Genomic DNA, 24,989 nt, shown 5'->3' with positions numbered 1-24,989 from the left:
AGTTACTCAGAGGTGTTTTAAATGGAGGTGGCCTGCTTGCCTCCATTTCCCTGCACACACACATACACTACAACAGGCTCGAGTGTGTCAGGGCCAGCCAGCCGGTCTCTGGCAGGTGGCTGGGGCTGCCATATGGGGCCCCGGATCCTGGCTTCACAAAGCTCTGAACCCTGCCAGCTTCTCAGGCCACCGTCACGCTGACCAAATCAAGTGCGGCAACTGGCAAGACAAAAACAAAACGGCCTCTTTTGTCCGGCGCCGGATTCCTCTGGCTCAGATCCAGAGGCTCGTCAAATGAGGCTAAAAAAGAAACGCATCCTGGATAAGGAATAGGTGTTTCTGAAGGCTGCCGATGCTGCGGAGGATAACTGGAGGGCAGCCATTGGACAGCAGGTGTCACCATGTGATACAGTAATGCTTCCACAAGGCCTCTCAATGGGCCTCGTTCATTGAATTGTTATTCAGCCAAAGGTAGTTGAACCTCCTTTACTTGTTGGTGGAGCTGGTAAAGGAGGTGATCGATTGGAAAATATGAGTGATAGAAGACGCGCTCTCCACTATTGCAGATCCTTTCGAAGAACCCTCGGGCAATAGCTCAAATCCTCACAGCAGGGGAAACAACCTTGTTTCGGACGCGTGAACGTTATTCCGCTTCCTTCCTGAAACGGATGGCGGTGCACTCACGGCTTCAGCGTTTCATGACCTTCTGTGTTCCTGTGTCCGTGTACCATTAAGGGAGAGTACCGGCCAGATAAGCAGCTCTCGGAAGAGGACCTGAAGAACGCCGTGTCATCCACCACTCCCTGGCCATGAAGGCGGCGGACTACAGCAAGAGGCCCAACGTCTTCTACCTGCGCACCGCCGACTGGAGGGTGTACCTCTTCCAGGCCCGTGAGTCACGCACACATGCAAGTGCACATACACAAACACTCACACAAACACGCACACATACACGTACACATGCACATGCACGCAGGCATACACATACACGCAGACACACATACACGTACACGCACACATACTCATACACGCAGACATACAAATACGCGCAGACGTACAAATATACGTACACATACATGCACACATACGCAGATATACACATACACATACACGCAGACACACACATACACATACACGCAGGCACACACATACACATACACACACACACACACACATACACATACATGCACATACATACACACACACATACGCACACACATACGCACACACACACACATACGCACACACACAAATTGCCAACATTACACCTTGGTGATATTTACGGGATGGTTTTACCCCGTTTTTTTGTACGGGGTAAATTACACAGAGGATAACGAAAACACTGAATTGATTTCTTTGTCCATGAGACAATCCATTGCAAAACTCGCTGACACCTAGTTGGCAAAAAGAACCTGCGACAGATTACCCATACTAAACCAACTTGCAGTCGCAGACGCCCACGGACACACACACCTGCATGCAAACACTAGCATACACACTCATGCACCCCAACACTAGCATATACACTTGTGCACAACCACAAGTGGTCTAGAAAATGGATGAACATTCACCTTTGGGGTGAGCATTTAGCAGCACGACGGCGGTGGTCGAGCTTAAAGGGCACAGGCAGGTTATTGCTGCGGTTTCCATTCTTATGTCTCATAAGCAGCGGCAGGGCAGATTTACACGGAGGAAAGTGTACTGCAGGGCAATAGAGCGATGTCTTCCACCGGGGAGGTCTGCTTATAAGAGAAACGGCATTAAACCTTGTCCTTTCAAGCCCTTATCACATCTAAAGCTAGATTGCTAAATCCTGCAGCTTTTCAAAAATTGCCTGTTAGACGAGCACTCTTTTCATCCTGCCATCGCAAGGTCATTCTTCAGACTGTTTATCTATGACCGCTATTCCATACTCCCCTCCCCCTATTCTGCCAACCAATCAGAACTGAGCAATTGGCCAATCAGAACTAAGCTGATTTGATACATTAAGTTTGATGGTATTTGAGTCTTAGTGTAATGTGTGTATATGTCTGTGCTTTTGATGCGTGTGAGAGGCAATATATCATGACACTACTTATCCTACTACCCTGAGTTTTAGATGTAGTTTACTAATTTTCTAAGGTTTCCCTCCTTAATTCTTCTAATTCTTCTAATTCTCCAAGCCCAAATATGATCAACTTATTGTGACCCATATATATATTGGTAAACAACCATATTATGTATTCAGTGTAGATGTGTGCGTTGCAGGTCTGTAGTGACCGTGGCAGTAAATGGTGATGGTGAGCATTATTGTGCTTGAGCCCCGCCTTACATTGAATGCAAAGGTCCACAGTTAGGGAGAGCGAGCGGGGCAGAGGTGGGCACGCTAGGCGGGAACCAGGAAGTGGCACATGAGCGGCCACATGTGACAGGTCCAGGAGGAGACAGGCGCTCTGCTCCAGTTGCAGCTCCAAATGTCCAGTTACTCTCACCACAGCTCCTCTGACACGCACACACCAACTCTCTCTCTCTCTCTCTCTCTCTCTCTCTCTCTCTCTCTCTCTCTCTCTCTCTCTCTCTCTCTCTCTCTCTCTCTCTCTCTCTCTCTCCACACACACAAGATCACCTCGTAAACACACACGCACTCTTACTTAAAGATGCACTCCTATCCACACAACACACACTCCTAGCCACATGCACATAATGACTCGCATTCCCTCACATTCTCTGCCTTCTTCCTCTTCTGGCCTCTCTCCTGTAGAGGACTCGGAGCGAGGCCGTTTCGCTCCATCTGATTACTCTTATAGATTCACTAATTGGTCTGCTGCGGCATTCTCCGATAATTATCTTTTTGATGTTGCGAGCCACTATGGGCCTATTTTCACATGGCAAGAATGCAGGCCTTTTTTTTTTACTTTGTGTGTGTCTTGTTATCCATGGCAGGAACGCGGAGGCAGATGCAGTCTTGGATCACGCGGATCAACGTGGTGGCAGCCATGTTTTCATCCCCTCCCTTCCCAGCAGCCATTGGCTCTCAGAAGAAGTTCAGTCGGCCGCTGCTGCCGGGGACCATGTCCAAGCAGTCCGAGGTACGATCTTATCCTCTGCTACGAAGCTGTCTGAGGTACGGTAACATCCTCTGTTACAATGCGGTCCGAGGTACGGTTATGTCCTCCCCCACTGTTTATCCCCAGAGGAAGGAAGCGTTGCCTTGGAAACAGATTGCTTCTTGATCAGGATTGAGGCCCACAACCACCTGAGACCTTTTTAATAAGAATATTAATACACTATGATAATGTGATAAATAATGCATGATTGCCATTTCTGTCATATACCTTAGGGCTCACGTTTAGTAGCGCACGTTTTCTAAAGTAGCATTTTATTGTTTTGCGAGATCCTGGAGCGTAACCTTAGAGTACTTCGTAAGCATCATCAATCATGAGGCGTTATAGACCCTCGGGGAAAAGTGAATGGAGACCAGAGGGCTTTCCTTCAAAGTCTGTCATTGGAGAAGGAGCAGGCTCAAACAGACAAGTTAAGTTAAGTTGTCCTTCATTGTCCCTTTTTGGGGAAATTCTTTCTCTGCTTTTGACCCATCCGGGAGCCGGTGAACACAACACATTAGCACACACATGCACACACACACAGAGGAGTGACCCTGTCAGAGGTCCACACACACATTGGGGCCCACCCGGAGCAGTGGGTAGCCGCAGTGCAGTGGCCAGGGAGCAGGTGGGGGTGTCAGGGGCCTGGCTCAAGGGCACCTCATCCGTGGATCCAAGGACATAGGGATAGCTTCAAGTGACCCTTCCCCCCCCCCCTCGCCCCACAGGAGGAGCAGGTGAAGTCCCACGAGGCCCGCTTCCGCTCCATCTCCACCGAACTGGCCGAGCTGCGCTCCTACCCGCCCGACCGCAAGGTCAAAGGTCGCGACCTGGACGAGTACCGGCAGCGGGACGAGTATTTGGAGTTTGAGGTACGCCGCTCGCCTTCCTCCCGGCCCGATGGGGGGGGGAGCCTGACGCAAGCCTGACGACGGGGGGGGATACATAAATTGGAAAGTCGGTGGAGCGACAAGTCATTAGTGTCACACCAAAGAGCAGATATTTCTAACAATACCTCTTTCTTCCCCTCGTTATTTTCCTTGTCACCACCTTCAAAACACCCCCCCCCCCCTTTCCCTTCTCCCCCCCCTCTCCCTCTCTCCCCCCCCTCTCCCTTCTCCCCCCCCTCTCCCTTCCCCCCCCCCTCTCCCTTCTCTCCCCATCTCCCTTCTCCCCCCCCCCCCCCCCCCCCCTTCTCTCCCCCCCCATCTCCCTCCCCCTCCTGCCTGCAGAAGACGCGGTACGGCACCTACGTCATGCTGCTGCGGTCCAAGATCCGCGCTGGTGAGCGGACCTCTCCCTGTTCGAGGCCCAGCTCCTGGAGGACGGCGCCCTGCAGAGGGCCCAGTCCAGCCCCACGCTGCAGGACAGCAGCCTGGCCAGTCAGGCCAGCAGCAGCGCCGGGACACGGCCAACAGCAGCAAGGCCAGCGGTGCCAGCAGTGCCCACGGCGGCGGTGGCGGCGGCGGCGGCGGCGGCGGCGGTGGCGGCGGCGGTGGTGGCGGCGGCGGCGGTGGCAGCAGCAAGCCTCGTGCGGAGGGCCAGAGGCACAGCTACCGGCAGGCGGTGAAGAAGTGAGGCTGGGCGGGACGTGGGATGGGGGGGCGCCGGTAGCGGCAGGCCCGCCTTCCTGCAAGGGTGTTTTTATTTTTAAATCCCCTTTATGATCCGGTCATGGGATCCGGAAGCACTGCTTGGAAAAGGAGGGGGGATGGGGGGGGGGAGGGATGGGAGTGAGGGTAGTCCACTCCACTCCTCCCTCCCTTAACCAACCCCCTCCCACCCACCTCCCGCCCACAACGCCCTCTACCCCGCACCCTAATCTTCTCGTCCAATAGGGGAGCTGCGGGGCCCTGTGACTGGTATGGTGGCTGGCCAATACAGCGGGGTTGTGAAGTCAGGAGGCGGAGGGACAACGAAAATGGCACAAGCCTGAGGGGGGGGGGGCGGGGGGTGGGGGAGGAGCATGGGAGACGAGGTGTCGCTCAGAAAGGCATTCTGGGTGCGCTGGTGTACGGCACTGCGCTGCACTGACAGACTGTTCCAAGGAGTCAGAGACATGGACCAACCGTTCGGGCGTCCTTCGCCGTTTATTTAGTTCTTCTGTCACGGCACCTTCGCTCACCGGCCACTCCCACCTGCTGTGTTACCTGTGACCTCGTGTGAACTCCGATTTGGGACCAACCGTGTTTTGACGCACATTAGACATTGCATTGTTCAGGTCGAGCCGACCGCCCACCACCACCACCACCACCACCACCACCACCACCAGTCTGGTTTCCGAGGGGGGGGGGGGGGGGGGGGGGGGGGGGAACGGGCCACCGAGCTCTGGCTCTCACGGATGACCCCGGCCCACCGGAGGTCGTCTCAACAATGGCGGTACCCGTTTCAGCCCTCCAGCTGTGTTCACATTCCACGCCAGAGAGCCGACAGCGAAGCTCCCCCACCGCCCCCCCCCCCCCCCCCCCCCCCCCCCATCACGTATCCCAACCGCAAGGCGGCAGGCGCTGGCTGGACGAGGGAGGGAGAGCGGGAGAAGACCCAAGGATGAATCTGCACAGTGTACAACACATATCAGAACACATATCAGGCCTGCGTTTGCATCTTATCTCTGGGGGGATGGGGGGGGGGGGGGCATGGAGCGAGGAGCCGCTCTCGGCCGAAACACACTGGCGGGTCGGCCCCGATGAGAGCGGGAGACGTTTCACCATACTATTAATGCACCACACCACACAAATCGATACTTAACGCGTTACCACCCCAGACGGGCGCCACCATCTTTATCTCCTCCACCACTAACAGATGTCCTCTTGTTCGGTCGCTTACGCTTTTGTCCCGTGGTACGCATCTTCGTTTTTCTTCTTCTTCTTCTTCTTCTTCTACTTCATCCTCCACTTGTTCTTCTTCTTCTCCGTCTTCTGCTTCTCCTTGGCTGAATATTGTTTCCTCCAGTGAATCTGCATGCCTATATGCGACCCTGCAAGCTTTTTTCTATCCAGACTTTTTTTGGTTTTGTTAGTTTTCTCTTTATGAGGCCAATGTGATGCAAAGCGGCAAACATTGTTTTGGTTGTTTAGAGCCTTGTGGATCTGTTATCATTGCGTTGTTTAGCTGCGTCCTGCGTGCACCTTCTTTGTGTGCGCGTGTGTGTGTGTGTGTGTGTCGGTGTGTATGTGTGTATGTTAAGCCCCCTGATTTTGATTGGTTCACCCTCAACACCCACCGGGCAGACCCTGAATGTTCCTTGTTTTCTTTCCCCCCCCCCAGTATATTTTATGGTGTTTTACAGTTTGTTGACGTTCAATCCGCTCTACCTGTGCAATGTATTGTCAAGTGTACGATGAACTATGTTATTGGGTATATAAAGGAATATGTTATCCATATTCATTGTTAACATACAGGATATGTTGTATTTAACTTGGCCACCTGCCATACGCTTATATTGTATAATACCTGAAAGTATATCTACAATATACTCTGCGCATTGTTGTGAATATGAATTAGGTACACATAGAGCTGACATTCCTTGCCCTGAAAGTCTATAATAAGTATTACATGATGATAATCGTGTCGATAACAAGCCAGCAGCACAATGTTTGTTACAAGAATGTCGGTGTACGTTACAAAGAAATAGATTAGATTAAGTATGACTTTGAAAGCGACTGTTGAAGGAATTCTTACAGGAACTGAGGCATGAGGTGTGGCATTATAAGTGGCATCTGAAATCCAGTTGTCATTCTATTCTTGGAAACTAGTGTAAAGTTGTGGTGAGAGAGGAAGATGATACTAAATCAATCGCATGGGGGAGGGAAGAGACAACCACTGGTTTGAACAGTGAGCTGCATGTTCGTTGTATGTCATATTCCTTTTTTTTGTTGATCTGAAACACAAGTATATTCGATTTCAACACTTCCCCTGTTCTGTGATATTTTATGATTAACTACCGTTGATTGTTGTATGAAATTCTCTACTCAGGCTTGAAAATGTACGCCTTGGACGGCGGCAGTGTTAGCATCTTACCAACAGGGGGAGATGTGGACGACGGTTATATAACTTTTAGGGCCATGACAACCACCTGCTATGATGCCCTGTTAATGCACATGCATAGAAGCACTCACGTACGGATGGATATTGCAGGTTTATGAAACACAATTCTTTTTTGCAGTGTGTGTGTGTGTGTGTGTGTGTGTGTGTGTGTGTGTGTGTGTGTGTGTGTGTGTGTGTGTGTGTGTGTGTGTGTGTGTGTGTGTGTGTGTGTGTGTGTGTGTGTGTGTCTGAAGGAATGACTACTATATGTACACAACACGCGTGGATGTGTGCATTTGTGCTTGCGTTGCACAAATGAGTGTGAGTGTGTGAATGCTTTATTTTAACCTCCAGCTAGGGTATATTTGGTCATTGTATGCATGCTGTGTACATGCTGGCTGTCCTATGAACAGCTTATTTAACCTTGAGTACCTGCTAGCCAATGACCACGCTGTGTCTAATTATAACTACCATCCAGCAGTATCTATTCCATTGTTGTTACCCATGAATACCTGCAGATAACTTTTGTACAGTTTTTTCGGACAATTGCGTAAGGGTCCATTCTTTACTCTTGCATGATGTTTGCCCCCCCAAAGTCAGTCTATTGCATTATTTGAGTTTATAAATATACATTTTGATCTGCTTTTCTGTTCCTATAATCTCTCCTGTTTGACTCTTTCGCGTGTCACGACCTTGCACTCGTTCATGCCTCGCGCTTTCGCTTTTATTGTATATTCTCCCACACTATAGCCTTGTTTCACTTGTACGGCTATATCAGTGAAGCTGATATTACTCCTCATAGAGATTATTCTATATTGTTTCCATTACTGATGAACTCCCTTAAACGGATTGTGTATGTTGTTATTACAAATGTGTATTTATTGATTTTGCTTTTTGTTTTTCACTGTGGCCAAACTGTTCAGGAGTGACCGGCATGGAGTCCAGTTCCATTTGAAACCCCTCGAAAGGGTGAAAACGTACCGCACTCCCTTTCTTTCCATATCCAGGTCAATCAATTCCCACCATAGTGTTAAAACTTAAACACAGCCATCCTTGTCCCTAGGTTACAAGATGGCCGCTTGGATAGAGCAGCAACTCTCCTCTATTCACAAACAGTCCCCTGCCATGTCATTAACTCTGCGTTTAAATCTTTTGAACCACACCGGTGTTTCCAATCTGTGTCGTCCCTCTTTAATAGTGAAGGCGGGGGGGGGGGGGGGGGGGGGGGAGCTTTGTCGGCATTAAGCAATGAGAAGAATGAGGATAAGGAAAGTTTTCATGTGCCAAAGTTGTTCAGACAATGCCATCGTCCGATCTCTCATTCTGTGAGTTGCATGCGCACCAGAGCAAATTGTTATTATTTCTTACAATATGTGATGTGTTCATCGTGTTCCACATCCACATGCGAACACACACACACACACAACCACATGGCGTCTCACCTGCCGCTAAATCTCCGGGGCACTGGTGGCTGGTTACCGTGGTGACGCTTGGCACGAGAGATAAGCCCATCGCATTGTCTTTTCAGAAACATACCTGGGAAACGACAGCTGCTCGTCTCTGCGGTTGTTCCCACCCTTCTCCCTCTCCCCCTCCAATCACCTTAATTTCTGAATGTAATGTGTATGTACATGCATATTTATATGAATATATGTATATACCTATATATATATTTGAAGCACGGGACATTGTGTTATGGCCTGCTTCCATCATATAAGAGGACTCAAAGAATGGTGAAACATGGGGACTCTGGTCCTGCATATCGTGATCATGTTCTTTTAATTTCTTTTCCTCCATATGAATGAAGGAAATGGCTACATCAAATGCTGTTGTGTGCTGATGATGTGTTTTGTAGAACAGAAGGTTCATTAAACGACGTTCACATGTAGGGCTCTTTACTATTACAGTGTTTTCAGTCTGGTGCAGGTGGGGCAATGTCATTTTACGCGATATACATGAGCTATATGTTTCACTGCCTTGTTAAAACTCACGAAGGACATGTTGTTTTGCTTGTTATTTTTGGAGGCATAGAAAATTAAAATAAAAGTGTTTTCAAAGGTTATTGTGTCCGAGTCTGTACATTGTATTAATGTTTGTTTCCCTTGAACTGAAACTATGAGCATAAATTTTAATACATAAAGAAACTATGTATAATAAAAATATATAATACCGTAGACCTTGGTTTCCCTGATTGTTTCCCAGTAAAGTGAGGCCTAGGGTAAAAACATTACAATGAAAATGCTGAAAAAAAAACATTGCATCCACATCTTATCCATCCTGGATAAAAAGGAAACATTGCAAGTATGACACTACAGTCAGAGTCAATAAGTCAAGTAGTGCAATGCACTGTTCATGCAGTATAATTGGTGTGAACGTATTAAAGATGAGAAAAAGAAGATGTAATGAATAATGAAAGAATAATATAAAGCTAAGGATAATACAGCGAACGACTCCCCCGTGCGGTTTTTGAGCAGTAGTGTCCGATGACGTCACCGCCAGGAAAGTACACAACATTACTGAGCTGCTGCTGCTGCTGCATTGAGGGACAACCGACAAGACAATCACAGTCTCCCTGCGGAAACCTTTCATGACATTCACATAAGGAATACAAGTGAGTACCATCGAGGTGTTGGTGTATTGCTTGACATGAATTGTGCTTATCTAGAAAACCCTTTCATTTCGTATAGCAGATGACTCGGTCTACTTCCTGGGAGCCCAGTAGATATAGTTGTAGCGATGCTAACATCCCATGGGCTAACTTGACGCATGTTTCAGACAAACAAGTCCGCTTAACCGTATACTCATGACCTATTCATCGGACCTAATCACCGAGATATCTGAAAGGGGTGACTGGGAGTGGTATCTGACCTATTATTAAAGAAAGGTTACACAGTTATATGTGTCACAAACACGACGTAGTTGAAGCTACCTGGCTAGCCTGATCCGAAAATAAACTGAGATGTCAAGTCTTTGCAGTGTAAATACTGTCAACTGGATACCTAGATGGACACCTTACGGTTTTGTTTGTATAAGGAAGTCTTAGGATGACAATACAAATGGAGATGTTCGTATTATTTCATTTCACTGACGTCCTATTTATGTGTGTTGTGGTTTTCCCTAAGCCTGCCCTATCATGGAGAAGCCTCCTTTCAGACAGAACCAGAGCTGCGGCGCCTGGGAGTTGAAAGAGAGACTGGGCATGGGTGGCTTTGCACATGTTTATCTCTACCAACACCATGTGAGTTTATTATGAACACCATCACGACCTGATGGTGCCAGAATTGTCCAGACTTGTCACACATTTGCTAGCACAGTCATAGTCATAACAAGTTTTAATAATCAGCCTAAAGATCATTTTTAAATCTTGAATGTACTATTATTAACAATAATAATAAAACAAAAGGTCAAAAGTAATGAAGAAACTGCAATTGACTGAACATTTGTGTGAAAGATTATGATTGAATAAGCTGACTAATTGTTCGAATCTCATCCCATTTCGTTGCCTATAGGAAACAAATGAGAAACTAGCTGTGAAAATGTGCCGCCTGGAGCTGACGGCAAGAAACAAGGACAGATGGAGCAGAGAGATTCAAATCATGAAAAAGTGAGTCCTGTCTGTGCCCTCTGATTGTGAACTGATTGTTATTAAAAAACCCTTACGGCTTTGGTTTGTTTGCATTAATGGCATTGGCAATACTCTCGGATGTCGGTTCATTGACATGCTTTTGTTTCATGTAATGGTTCTAAGCAACACTACCAAGCAGTGGAACCTGTAGAGCAAATGTCAACATGTTCTTTCAAGCATTTCCCATTGCTGTTTAGCTAGGCTCTCCTTAAGAATGTGACCTACCGTATATAAGTGTGACAGCATAGTCTGAGACATTCCTGCCTGGGATGGGGAATTTGTCGAAAAATTGTGTTTATAACCTTTTCTATGTTCTCGTATTTTGTCGTTCAGGTTAAATAATATCAATGTGGTGACAGCTAGAGAGGTGCCCGAAGAGATGAATCACATAGCCTTAAACGATCTTCCGCTGCTGGCCATGGAGTACTGCTCCAGGGGAGATCTGAGAAAGGTGAGGCGCTTTGGGACCTATAAAGCTAACCGTTGCACCCCTCTTACATGCAGTGGCTTGGTTGTGTGTTCTCCCAATGGCATACACAAACACAAAGGAAGTTGATCTGTCCAGAGGGGGCATATAGTCGTGTGGTTCTTGGTTTTGGGTTCAAACCCCAATGTCTACAGTCAATAATACCTTTAGGTATTCTCCTGAACACGGCCTAAACCCTACCTACTCATTAATGCCATGCTTCTCAAAGACATTCACTGTCCGTCAATTCAAGGTCCTTTTGATGAAAGTATCTGCTAAATGACCGTAAAATACTAATTTACACCTCAAAAAGATAAAATCTCACATTTAAGTAATTCTCTGTTCCAAAGGAACAGGCATGTATCTTACAGGAATTGTAGATGAGTCAAGTTCATGGATGTAAATCTGAAGATACTTTTCTATCTGACCCTTTTTAGTTGCTGAGCAAACCGGAAAACTGTTGTGGGTTGAAGGAAAGCGAGGTGCTCTCACTACTCAACGATGTCGGTACGGTGTAGTGTTCCACTGCATGTAAGCCTGCTCGACAGTAGACTGTATTGTTTCCATACCGTGTATAATAACGCATGCGACCTTTCTGTGACTTAAGGCTCAGGCATCCAGTATCTGCACGAGAACAAGATCATACACAGAGACCTTAAGCCTGAAAACATAGTCTTACAAGATGTCAGCGGCAAGGTAGAAGAAATCACTACCTCTGGGTTTGCCCCCGTTTAATTTATTTGCCTTGGCTGCGTGTGTGTTTATCGATCAGGGTTATGCTGACTTACGATGTACTGTTTTCGTTTCGCAGCTTGTTCACAAAATTATTGACCTTGGCTACGCTAAGGACTTGGACCAAGGCAGTCTCTGCACTTCTTTCGTTGGAACCCTCCAGTACCTGGCAAGCACTTTGAATTTACATGTGAATTTACATTCACATTAGCATTTACATTGCCATTTGATTACATTGGTGCCAGTTTTTTATTTTTTTTATGCTCAATGAAAGGGTAGGTTGGAGCAATCCATAGGCAGGTATTATCTCACCTGCTCTACTGATAATTTATAATTTATAATTAATAATTAATAATAAAAATTCGGTATTTTTTTTGAATTTTTTATAGAATCTGAGGTGCTTCAAGATTTAGAAGTTATTGTTGTTTTTTTGGGACACGCAACCCATACAAGTTTAACAAACCCTTGTTGCTGATTTTGTACCAATTGTAGTTGTTCCAATCGTGAACGCATGCTCGGATTTATGTCCAAGCCTGAACAACAATCTAAACTACCTGCATTAGGTGCATCGAAACAATCCCTTTTAGATGAGCTTATCCACTATTTCTCTCCCCTCAGGCCCCAGAGCTGTTTGAGACGAAGCCGTACACCGTCACTGTGGACTACTGGAGCTTCGGCACCATGGTGTTTGAGTGCAGCTGCGGCTTCCGGCCGTTCCTGCACAATCTGCAGCCCGTCCAGTGGTAGGTTGGGTGGGAAGGGGGACATTTGGTGACACCAATCTCGACAAACCTAAACCAAACTTTTTTTCTCACAAATATTGTTTTATCAACCTTTTATTATATTTATATTGTATGGGCTTCTTATGCCTTTATGGATAGGAGACAGGGAAGAAGGTTGCAAAAGGGGGAAGGACCTAATCTTCCCTCTGGCTTAAACTGTAACGGCTAGATATGAACCCATTGAGCTACACTTCTACATAGCAGGTCTTGAAGTGCATTAGCATTGTGAACTTCGGATGCATTGATCATTGTGCACTTCATGCTGCTATGATAATCATACAATCAGTAAGCCCCGACTGTTAATAAAACAGTAATAAAACGCTTCTATCCCTTGCTCAGGGCCACCAAAGTACGGAACAAGGGACCAAAAGACATCATGGCTGTTGAGGAGCTGACCGGAGAAGTTAGATTCTCCACACATCTGCCCTATCCTAACAACCTCAGCAGGTCAGCCCAACACCCCACTGCTCCCAGCGCTAGTTGTTCCAACCGTCTTTTATTTGCTCATTCAAAATAATGACGTGAACTAATCGGTGTGTTTGTCGTGACTTGCTCTATGGAGTGGATTCTGGGAAGGAAACCGGACGGCTTCTTGTGTTTTTTCATTTTTCCCCTCCATCGATCACGGTGTCTAATGGTATAACAGTAATTACAAAGCGTCAGCAGTTTTTTCCGTGTATTGAAGGAGAGCCGGGGAAATGAGAGTGCACGGCGGCATCGCCCTGCCAGGACGGTGGTCAGCGTCCCGTGTTTTAACCCGGTGTGTTCTCCTGTACCCCCCCCCCCCCCCCCCCCACAGCACACTGCTGGAGCCCATGGAGGGCCTCCTGCAGCTCATGCTGAAGTGGGACCCAGTCCAGAGGGGCGGCAGGATGGGCGCGGACAGCAAGAAGCCCCAGTGCTTCGAGGTGTTGGAGCAGATCTTGAACATGAAGGTTGGTCTTCCGGCCCAGAGTGCTGTCGGTGTGACAGGCTAAAATACGAGGGGGGGGGGGGGGGGGGGGGGGGGGGGATTGGCTGCGGTTAATTTCTGGCGCAAAGACAAGCGTTTTATGTCAGGGATTGTCCAGAGGCCAATGTTTAGCAAGCGCAGAGTGATTCTCCATCTTGCAGACTTTCACATTATTTGAAAGCTTGTTTCAAACTTGTTCTTTCTGCCTGCTACCCTTTTCACAGAGGCCTCCTCGTCAGACAGGTGTCGCTCATAACACTAATTATGGCTCAGCTCCTTTCATGTGGCAGGGCACGGGTAGAAGTGCCTCCTTCGCTAGTTTAATCCACTACCTGATTGCCCCCCCCCCCCCCCGTTTTTGGTGGTACGCTGGCACAGTGGTTAGCACTGTTGCCTCACACGGGCTCGGCACTAACCCTAGCTTAGCGGTGCAGTTGGTCCCAGGGCAAGGCACTGTGGCTGCCCGCCGCTTCTAGGGCTGCTAGTGATGGGTTAAATGAAGTCCTCAATTTCCTTCGGGATAAAACAAAAAAAGTATTAAAAAAATTGTATATGTAATAAAATACATTAGGAGGCGGAGCCATAATCAGTGTTTAATCAATCAACGAGTGACAACCTTGTACAGGCTCTATTCTTGCCTGGCTGCTCATGCCTTGCACCCCCCTCTGGTTGTGTACCTCGCCCCCCCCCCCAGGTGGTCCACATCCTCAACATGACCACGGCCCAGGTCCACTCCCTGGAGCTGGCCCCGGAGGAGAGCCTGCACAGCCTGCAGCGGCGCATCGAGGCCGAGACCAAGATCGAGGTGGTGAACCAGGAGCTGCTGCAGGAGACGGGCGTGTCGCTTGACCCCCGCAAGCCCGCCGCACAGTGTGTGCTCGACGGAGTGGTAGGAAGGCTCTCATTGACTGGGTGTTGTTTTTTGTTGTGGATTTCAATTGAAGTGCCTCAAAGTTGAATTGTTTGGGATGTTTTTGGAAATGAATAAAAGATGAGGCATTACCTACTTTGGGAACTTAGATGTTCATGTTCATGGCTGGGACTTGGCCTCATTTGTCAAACCACGCGGTTTAACCAGGACGAAAATAGGAGTGTGTTGTCAAACCATTTCTGTTGTCCTACTTGCAGAGGGGTTGGGACAGCTACATCGTGTACCTGTTTGACAAGAGCCTCACCAAGTACTCCGGCCCCCTCAGTGCCCGGCCACTACCAGACAAGGTCAACTCCATCGGTGAGTGTGAAGCACCGGCTCAAAAACCAGATCGTCTCAATAATCGAATATAATGCAGTACGTTGTGTAATGCAATTATAAAGCGGAATCTATATTCGACTATAAAACCATTACCGTCCCACTCTTCCTAGTGCAAGAGGCGAAGACCCAGCTGCCTCTGGGGGTGCTGAAGAAGGTGTGGGGGGAGGCGGTGAGCTACATCTGTGGGCTGAAGGAGGACTACAGCAGGCTCTTCCAGGGCCAGAGGGCTGCCATGTGAGTAGACCTATCTGGGTGTAGGGGTGGGCGTACCACCCAGTCACAATCTATGTCATCGTGATCCATTGGAGTGCCCATGCATCTTCACTGTTTTTCGAAACCAAGACAATTAATCCTCAAAACCATACACAAACATGTATTGATGTGAACCTTCTCCTCGTCTCCAGCAGAGATGCGGCAATGCATGCATTACAGATTATTTTCCTTAAATTGGGTCCTTGTACACACTCGCCTTTTTACAATATGCCAAAAGTCAAACATGATCTCCACCATGATCGTTTTTGGCATTGCCACAGCGCATTCAAAGTATGGCAGGCCTTATTCAAATACAGAACACATGCCAAACACGTGACTCATCAGAAAACAGCAACACCTGCCATTAGTCTTCCCTGAGCGCTCTCACCTTTTATTCCAGGCTGAGTCTGCTGCGCTACAACACCAACCTGACCCGCTACAAGAACAGCATGTTCGGCTTCTCCCAGCAGCTGAAGGCCAAGCTGGACTTCTTCAAGAGCAGCATCCAGTACGACTTGGAGAAGTACAGCGACCAGATGCACTACGGCATATGTAAGTGTCTGCCCAGTTTCCTCTCTTATATATATATATATATATATATATATATATATATATATATATATATACTGACTAGACATCGCCTGAGCGGCGCTGTCCCATGGAGCATGTACATCAATGCAGAGGGGTCACCACCCAACTGAATGAATGAACGTAGATGGGACAGAGGTCCTTTCCCAGTCAAAATCACTCTAAATCGACATCTTTTAAGCAAGTTTAAAGGCCGTGTTGCATGTTAACCGGAACTTTCGATTAATGTGTACTTAAAGCACTCAAAATACGTGTTATGTCGTGCATATAAGTACCGGTGAACCAGAAAGATCTAGAAATAGAAGGCAAAATGCTAGCTATGGGCTAACTTGAAATTGCCAGTCCCACCTGTGTAATCCCCTCCCAGATAATCCCTATTTAAATCTTTCCCCCGACGTTGTAAACACATTTCCGATTACTTATCCCACGTTTTGATGGAAGGCGGTAGTCTACTAGCTAGAGAGATCTTTTACTACAACTCTGTTATGTGCGACAATATGCTATTGCAGCCCTTTGCAGCCCCACGTTGGGGAAGATTCTCAGGTCTGTGGGTTGATGGGTTGTTCTTGTGCTCCAAAGCCTCTGAGAAGATGCTGAAGGCCTGGCAGGAGAATGAGGAGCGAGCCGCAGCCTTTGCTCAGGTACAGGTGGTTTCTTCCTCAGCGGTGCTTTTATCCCTGATCCGCAACCAAACACAAGCTACTTCTACAAATATCTTAATACAAGTTATCGGTACAGATAGCATAACCGATGCAATATAACCGGCTCTATTTGGTGCCCTGAGCTCTCTGCAGCCTACAGTTTTTCAGCTCCACCAAATCATCGATTTGATTATTTATTATCATTATTCAATCATTATTATGTTGTTCAGTGTAATTGGTTTGCACCTGCATGATCGGAACAACATCAGCCCCCTGTGCTTCTGAAAGAAGCCCTGGTGTAATCGCGCCTTCCATCCTCTAGGTGGCAGAGGTGGGCCATTTGGACGAGGAAATCATGGCTCTCCACTCTGAGATCGTGGAGCTACAGAGGAGCCCATACGCCCGTCGCCAAGGAGACAAGATGGAGCAGCTGTGAGTGTTGCCGGCCGAAAAGCTGTTAATCCCTTGTGTCTCAAAGCGATTCGTACCGTAGTAACTGACCTTTAATAGCACCAGCACGCAGCTAGCCAGGAGCAGCAGCATACAGTTTGCTTCCGGAAGTCTCATTGTTGAATGCAGAGGTCTGATGGTAATTTCTGCTTTACAGAGAAGAAAAGGCCATTGAACTCTACAAGCAAATGAAAATCAAGTGTAAAAGTAAGCTACCTTTTTTTTTGTGTGTTTTTTAAATTTTCGTCTATACAGTATATCGCTTTTAAAATGAACCACTTTATTTATTGTTTGATTTGTATCAACAACCCTTGTGCTTTGTTGGATTTGCCTCACTGTCGTTTGTTGGGTCGGTCCCGCAGCCCCCGAGTCTGAGGTGTGCAGCGATAGCTCTGAGATGGTCAAAGCCATCATTCAGACGGTCCAGAACCAGGACAAGGTCCTCAAAGACCTGTACACCCACCTCAGGTGAGCGCCAGACCCTCCGTTCATTTAGACAGGTTCCATTGTCAGGTTATTGGGTGTTAAAATGTGGCCATGTTTTTTAAAGAAAAGTTTAAAAGAAACACGATGAAGAAGATGATTGTAATTGTAATCAAAAGTTGGAATCCACAGATCAAGTCCAAACCTTAACATTTAAAAATATAGATCTACCTAGTTTTAGGGCCAAAGTTTACGAAAATGTATAAAGTTATGGGGTTAAAATTAGTGTCATTAAAAAAATAACTGAGGCGGCCAATATGCGAATTTACACATTCAAACGTGTAAATTATATTTGCATAACACGTTCGCTTCACAGCCCTAGTTTGAAAGATCGACAAAACAGTAGTACGGCACACTGGGATTCGGAGACAACCACCATGTCCAAAATCTCTGCCAAGAAAACGATACTTGAGTAGCTCTCACTAGGCCTCCTCTCTCAGCCAACTATCTGTGGACACATTCCCTCCCCCTCCTACCTCCCTCCCTCCATCTGATAAGTGTTATCTGGCCCTAGTCTCGGAGGAATGCTGGACATGCTCCGAACATTCCCTGTTCTGTTTCCGTGTGGTGGTAGATTGTATCCCTCAAACGTGGTAGCCTGCCAAGACATGCCTGGAAGAATACATGTATCATCCAAGGGCAGATAACGCCCGTTATTGCAACCGTGTGTGTGTGTGTGGGGGGGGGTGGGGGGGGGGGGGGGGGGGGGGGGGGGAAGGAGTGTAACACTCGCCGTTATTATTATTAGATTTATCGTACTGTTTTCTTGGAAATAAAGGGCTCTTTCTGTGTGCATGATGCTGTACGACCTTCTTGGGCCCCGTTCTCACCCAACGATATTTAACGGCGGGGTGGAGGGGGGCTGTTAGTCATTGTTTTCAATGGGAACCTAGCGTTACGCTCGCCGCTTTTGCGTTGCAAAGCCTCTCTGACGTAGCGCCCACAAACGTATTTAAACTCCGGAAAATACAGCCTCACGTCATTGTATGTTTTGAGTCCCTTATGATCAGTCCTAAGGCTTCTACAGAAGTCTGCCTCTTATGATGCCGTTGGAAGTGCTGATAGACGTGTGACCTCCGTTCACCCTCTCCCTCATCTCCTCCACCCCCCCCCCCCCCCCCCCACACACACACACACACACAGCAAGATCCTGCTGAGCAAGCAGAAGATCATAGACCTGTTCCCGCGCATCGAGAAGACCCTGGAGAGCATCAAGGAAGCCGACAACACGGTGATGCTGATGCAGATCAAGAGGCAGAAGGAGTTCTGGCACCTGCTGAAGATCGCCTGCGTGAGTTGCTGATGCGGTGACACAATGGGGCCACAGTGAAGGCCGGGCAGTAATTTAATGTAGTCGCATATTGTCTCTTCTTGTGATGCCTAGTTTTATATAGTAAGTTAATTACGATGAAAAGTAGTGATCGGCCGATATGTCGGCCGGCCGATATAATCGGCCGATATTTGCGTTTTTGTACGTGCATCGGCATCGGCCGATAATTATTATTTTATTTTTTTCTTCGGCATGATTTACAGACCGTTCAATAAATGTTCATTTTTTTTAATTGAGACATTGTAACATTTGTTATCATCATTGTGTCGTTTTTATGATGTAAATTGAGGGAGGCTTGGCCTGGAAATCCTGACCCACATCTAGAAAGCTGTAGGGTCTGGCAACGAGTAATGAAAATGGGCCAACTCGAGGGGCGGCACCAAGCATGCATTTGAAAATATCACTGGATAACACACATTGGATAACACTACGACCAATCAGAAGAATACAAGGGGTGACGTATCCAGACCAGTGGCGCTAACCAATAGATAAGACTCTTGCCTTATCCAGTCGGTAAAACAGCAACGCTTTTGGCCCGCCTATAACTGATACGTCGATGTGATTGGTTAATGTTCTGGGCCAGGGGAGGCCCAGAATATACACGAGTATATTGCTCGTTCCCAGAGTGACTCGCTGAGCAAATTCAAATTGTGCTCTCGCGAGAACTCTGGATTTCCAGAGTAGTATCGCCTCCAAATAAATTCTGGTGATAGTACATTTTCCCATATCGCCCATCTCAAGACCAAATACCTGAGTTAAACGAGTCTGATGGTTAACCTTCTCCATGCTTGGGATCAGGTTTATATCTCGTGCCCGGGTTGGTAGAGAGGTGACCTCATTCCCATTACATACCCTGAGTCAGCAGTGAGGAGCACTTCTTCTTTTCGGCATCCTTTCTCTCGGCCACAAAAAATAAGCGCGATACTTGTATCGTGTTTGTGTGCATCCTAGCATGCTATTGTACTTTATCCATCCACCGATGATTTCTGTCCCATAAAATGTCGCACACCCGTGTTTCAATTTCCAAAAGCCCAAGAAGAGGCTTCTGTGTGTTTTGAGCGAGCGTTCTTGTCCAGACCTGGTGGGTTAGCAGCATACCAGTGGAATGTTGTCCCCAGCGTCTTGCAGCAGCTCATTAAAACAAGACAAGGGGGCAGAGGCAACCTTCCCTCCCTCCCAAGTCCTTTCGACGGTATTCACGGTACAGAACCACGTAGGAGGGCAGACGTTCTACTAATGCTCGTGACATGTTTGGTTTATCCCCGCCCGGGGTGAACCTTGCTACAAATCAGCCTCGGACAGGACGGAGGGTTATTAGATTCGTGCTTTCGGAATGTGCAGGAAAGACGCAGAGCAGCCACACAGACGCCCTAGCATGCAGCTGATCTTCGCTTTGCACTCAAGACCCTGATAATAATGGTTCCCTCCCCCCCCCCCCGTCCCCCCCCCCCCGTCGCCTGGTCTAGAACCCTTGGTTTGCTGGACAGAGCGTTTGTGTGACCCGACATCTGTCGTCTGATTCCCTCCGCCAGGCTCAGAACTCGTCGCGGAACTCCATAGCGGCCAGTCCGGAAACCTCCAACCCACTGCAGGCCTCCCAGTGGTCCCAGTCCGCTCAGCCCATCAGCTCCCCACACCCGCTCACCTCCCTGCCCGGGCCCAACGACAGGTACCGCCCACTCCTCCGCACACGGCTGTTGGTCTCTGTCTGGTGGGCAGTCATGGAGAGAGGGAGACGTCTCTGTTTCTCTTTTTCTCTTCTATTTTTTTAAACTGACACATTGTGCTCCAGTCCAAGTGCGAGGGGCGTGGTCAAACGCTGTCAGATCCAGGTCACACTCAAGAAAACGATCTGGAAAAGCGTTTTGAGCCAGAAAATGCTGACTTCTTGCATTTTCTTTAGAATGACGTCTAGTCATTTGGGGCCTTGCCTTTCCTGGGAACAAAAAAGTTGAATCTGCTTGCACCTCATAAATAACAGGAACAATTCAATGTGCGAGATCTGCAAGGAGGAACCTCCAATTTCTTCTTAACTCGTATGCTGAAGTATTATTTTCTTGTAAACTTGTATGGTTGTTATAAATATCATTATGTATGCAGGTCAACTGTCAACCAGATTCCTTTTCCCAATGATAAAACATTCACCCAGATAACTTTCTACTGGTCAATGCCATACCATTACTCTTATAACGTATATATCAGGGGTGTCAAACATATCCGGTCCGCGAGATGATTTGATCAGGCCCGCGACTTGTAGAGTCGCGGGTACTTCTGAGTATGTCAAAAAAAAAAAGTACGTCTCTAGCCCATTCCTGTGATGAGTTATGATTTTCTAAAGAAATAACCAAAATGCTTACTCCAGCCGCTAGGGGGCAGCCAAAATAAAAAAAGGAAGGATTTCCACACTTGTCCTTGTTTCACCACAATTAAGAAGTTATCAAGGGAGACACCCCCATTACAAAAATGTCTGGCAAAAAGAAGAAAAGTGGATTCAGAGTGGAATTCACAGATTCCAGGAATAATGGACTGAGAATTATTTATTCACAGCGGTGAGTACAAAAGCAGTGTGCTTGGTCAGCAAGTTTCAGTGCTCATAGATTATAATATTCTGGGCAGGCTGGCCTACCATACCACACTGAAGTACGGTGGTTAAGCCGAGGTGCCGTGCTCAAGCGTTTCTTTGAGCTACGAGAGGATATTGGACAGTTCATGGAGAAAATGGGTAGCCCAGTGAAGGAACTTAAATGTTCGCAGTGGGTGAAGGATCTTGCCTTTATGGTGGATATTACACAGCACCTGAATAATCGTAACAAAATGTTGCAGGGCCGCAAAAAAATTGTCACTCAGTATAACAGCATACGCGCATTCAAGTTACAACTGTCACTCTGGGCGGCACTGCCCATTTGACATGTCAAACAGCTGTGCGTGCGACCGGACGTCTGAAGTTTTATGCTTCATTCTTAATGAGGCATAAAACTGTAGAGAATACATTTTTACAAATTGGTGTATCATTTTATCCCATGATCAACATTTCTAAAAGGTGGCTCATTTCCGTACTGGAACCAAACTCGGTTATTGCGGATATCTCGCCGATTTTATCATTCAGAAATGGTTTTTTTATTTTTAGTCTGGTGGACTGATATGAACAAACAGCCAGCGAGCGAGCGCACATATCTGGGGCAGCGCGGGCGCAGCCTTCCTGGTTCCTTAAAGGGCCAGTGTGCCCTGTAGTTGCTGCTCGTTAGCCGAGTGCGTGTGTGGTAGCCCGTGGCCAGGCTCCTGAGAGGCCACTCAGCAGCCCAGTGGTTTGCAATCATCGGAGGAAACGCCTTCCACTCCACAGCAGTAGTAATTGGCTCGTTGTGCTTAAATGTGCCATAGCTGACGTTATCTTTCTCTTTCTCTTTCTCTTTCTCTCTCTCCCTCTTCCCCCCCCCCCCCCCCACCCCAGTGACGCGGCCCCCCGGCTGCTGCAGGAGAACCAGAGGTACCTCAGTCAGCTGACCAGCCTGATGCAGGACGCGGCTGACGAGCAGACCAAGAGCATAGTGGTGGGTGTTTGTTCTCCTCCACCGCCGTCTCTCCCTCGCCCTTCTGCCGCCCCGCCTCCACACGCACCAGGGGACGGTCACATCTATCTGAATATGAACCCCCAACGGTTAACACCGGGGTGACATGGTTTTAAAAGATGAGGCAAAACACTTCATTCATGTAATTAGTTACGGACATTTTATTTCATTACCGGCAAATTGTCTCTCATCTCGTGTCCTGTTGTATGTCAGCCGCCTGTATTTCCCTCCGTCTTCTACAAACGACAAAAGAGTGTAAACAGAGGAGAAATAGCGTTGTGTTGTTTTCCCTCTCTCTCTCCTCTCTCTCCTGCTGCCTTATTGTTGGTGGTCCACTGTTAAACGTACCAGACAATGCCCCCCCCAGCGCCACATTTGGCAGAGATTTAGTATTCGGCGCCAGTGCTGTTAGTGTCTCGACATTTGAGTGGAAAGGTGCAATTGTGTCAGCATGTGGCAGCTCTTAAAGCTCCTACGCACCTGACCGGCAACCCGCCCAGTCCTGGGCCCACTGATAGGGAGACAGGGGGGGGGGGGGTGGCTCGATTCTCGAGCCACGAGAGATTTGTTCAAAGCAGTTTGATATTATCGGGCCAGACTCGAAATCTGCGATTACAGTGGGAACAGCCAATAGATAAAATAAAGAAATATTTCTTAATGTTGGCACTGCTTCATATAGTAGGTCTGGACATCACTGACTGGCTTTTATGTGTCAGTGAGTTTTTGGCATGATTCATAAGAAGGGCCGCCGCGCATTGCTCATTGCTCATTTTCTTTGTTTGCTGGCAAAATAAAACGGTCACCTCTTTTGGCCCCTGCTGAAATCTTGGTGAGAACCAAACGTCACTCATCCTAACATCCTCCTTTGCTGAAAACCCCCTGTGACTAACGGCTCTTATTACTTGTATCTGTATTTATTTCTCCATGTGTAGGATCAAGACTGGAGCTGGACCAAATACGAGAATACTTTATCAACAAAGCTGAAAAAAAGGAACGCATAGGAGCCGCAGGCGGCCGCCTCAGCCCCGCCCTTCCCCAGCCCCGCCCCCAGCCGGAAGCCCCGCCCCCAGCCCCGCCCCTAGCTGGTTGCTGCCCCGCCCCCAGCCCCGCCCTCCGTCCCTGCGCTCCCAGTAACACTACGGACTCGATGCCTTTTCCACAACGGAGTGAACCTTTGTAGCGCCCCCCCCCCCCCCCCCCCTTGGGATACACACTTCAACATGGGTTGTTGTTCAGCTACCTGCGCCTGCGGTACGATGATCCACGTCCCTTCTCCATGACCTCCCCACCACCCATCCACCCTCATCGTCTCATCCTATGGGTCGACCGTCTGGTCAAGCGAATACGATCAGGGTTTTTTTATACAGGAACCAACGAAAAGAAAAGGTTTAACGCTGTGCATTTATCGGTTCAGAAGAGATTTTCGGAGCGTTCATCTGACTCCTCTTTAAGTCGCCTGGACGATGTGTTGGTGATAATGGTTAGCTACTGATGCTGTTAATGTTACATTCTACTGGTTCACAACTGAGCAAACTGTAGTAGCGGACTGGGGGTGGTGGTGGTGAGAAGTGTGAGGGGGGGCGGGCAGAGGGTGTTCGATGAGGCCATCCACATGGCTGCGACACAAAAGGGAAGCGTCCGTTTCCTTTTTGGTTTGAGGGGGAGGGGGGGGGAAGGGAAGGGGGGAGGCGAGAGGGGAAATTTCAATCTGCACTTTGACACGCCCAATGCGTTCCCCATCCCTGTGAAGAGACACGCAAGGCTGCTGCCCACCACGTCCGGTTGCTAGGCCAACCACGCAGCCTCTTGGGGCTTCAGCCAACGATCGCCCACATACGAGACGGAACACTGTTCGCACCCATGTCCCAAGTTAATATATTTTTTACGATACTATTCATTCTAAGTGATAAAGATGATATGTCTGTGTTCTTGTTTTGTTTTTTGCTAACTATTCTAATGGTCATCGTGACTATATCTGCTGAGGGAGGGAGAGGGGGTGCGTGGCCCTTTGTGTGTTTATACAATGTCTATACTGTACATTTGTCTCTTCTGGAGTCGCACTGACGCGCGCTCGGTTCTGTTGCACATTCCCCCCATGTCGCTGGAGGACGGCGTCCATGCAGAAGGTTTGCCACGGCCCGGGTTCACCCTCAACGCACAATGATCGGCTCTGTGTGTTCATCTCCCATGAGAATAAAGGGATCTGGAAACGGACCCACTTGATTGCGGAGCGCCCCCGGGAATGACAGGAATTGTTCGACCGGTCATACGTGATCACGCCGTGGCAACGCTTTTTTCCGAGGTGTATTTATGAAGTTAGGGTGCGATGGAGAGAAGAAGAAAAAATATTTTTGTATTTAAGTAACATGGTTTTTTCTTCTACATTCAAATGTTAATATGCGTGTGGTCAAACACGTCAGGCGATGAGTGTTTGTTTCATTTCTAAGATTCTCATTGTCAATCACATTGCCTGGTATTACAATAAAAAGACTTTGGCATGATCCCCTGTTGTCCCTTCTGTCTTCAGTGATGGTTTGATGGTATATGCTGTTCTGCAGCTAGGTCAAAAGCGGGGTCAAAAGCAGTTCTTGCTTGGTTTTCATTCATTCATCAAACAAAGTCAAACCTTAAAACCCAACTATCATTCGGGCCAGCAAATATTTGCTGAGCTGTAGCTTTCTAAGTCTTGTCCCAGCTGGCATGGTGAGGGAGTAAGCCGCTAAGTCAGAAAGTAAGTAAAGACTTTACTAATCCCCAA

The 24,989-nt window shown here is 47.9% G+C and overlaps 1 protein-coding gene across 1 annotated transcript; it reads left to right on the top strand.

Moving 5' to 3' along the window:
• The first annotated feature begins 9,570 nt into the window (after positions 1–9,570).
• LOC132446002 (inhibitor of nuclear factor kappa-B kinase subunit alpha-like) lies at positions 9,571–24,734 on the top strand. The gene is made up of 22 exons (XM_060036038.1): positions 9,571–9,720; positions 10,232–10,347; positions 10,619–10,713; positions 11,068–11,185; positions 11,638–11,707; positions 11,808–11,896; positions 12,012–12,101; positions 12,551–12,675; positions 13,054–13,161; positions 13,514–13,649; positions 14,361–14,555; positions 14,795–14,897; positions 15,029–15,152; positions 15,571–15,722; positions 16,338–16,399; positions 16,722–16,831; positions 17,007–17,056; positions 17,212–17,317; positions 18,476–18,623; positions 20,195–20,331; positions 22,114–22,213; positions 23,164–24,734. The coding sequence occupies exons 2-22, from the start codon at positions 10,243–10,245 to the stop codon at positions 23,230–23,232; spliced, it is 2,292 nt and encodes a 763-aa protein (XP_059892021.1). The 5' UTR covers positions 9,571–9,720; positions 10,232–10,242; the 3' UTR covers positions 23,233–24,734.
• The last annotated feature ends 255 nt before the right edge of the window (positions 24,735–24,989 follow it).

This window comes from Gadus macrocephalus, chromosome 18, assembly GCF_031168955.1.
Source record: "Gadus macrocephalus chromosome 18, ASM3116895v1".
Taxonomy (NCBI): domain Eukaryota; kingdom Metazoa; phylum Chordata; class Actinopteri; order Gadiformes; family Gadidae; genus Gadus; species Gadus macrocephalus.
This window is presented reverse-complemented; position numbering and strand designations above follow the sequence as displayed.

Excerpts from the sequence above, each read along its gene's own strand:
- LOC132446002 (XM_060036038.1), top strand. The coding sequence starts at position 10,243 with ATGGAGAAGCCTCCTTTCAGACAGAACCAGAGCTGCGGCGCCTGGGAG. Across the intron at positions 17,057-17,211 it reads AATGAAAATCAAGTGTAAAA|CCCCCGAGTCTGAGGTGTGC; the intron begins GTAAGCTACCTT and ends TCGGTCCCGCAG. Across the intron at positions 22,214-23,163 it reads AGCAGACCAAGAGCATAGTG|GATCAAGACTGGAGCTGGAC; the intron begins GTGGGTGTTTGT and ends CTCCATGTGTAG.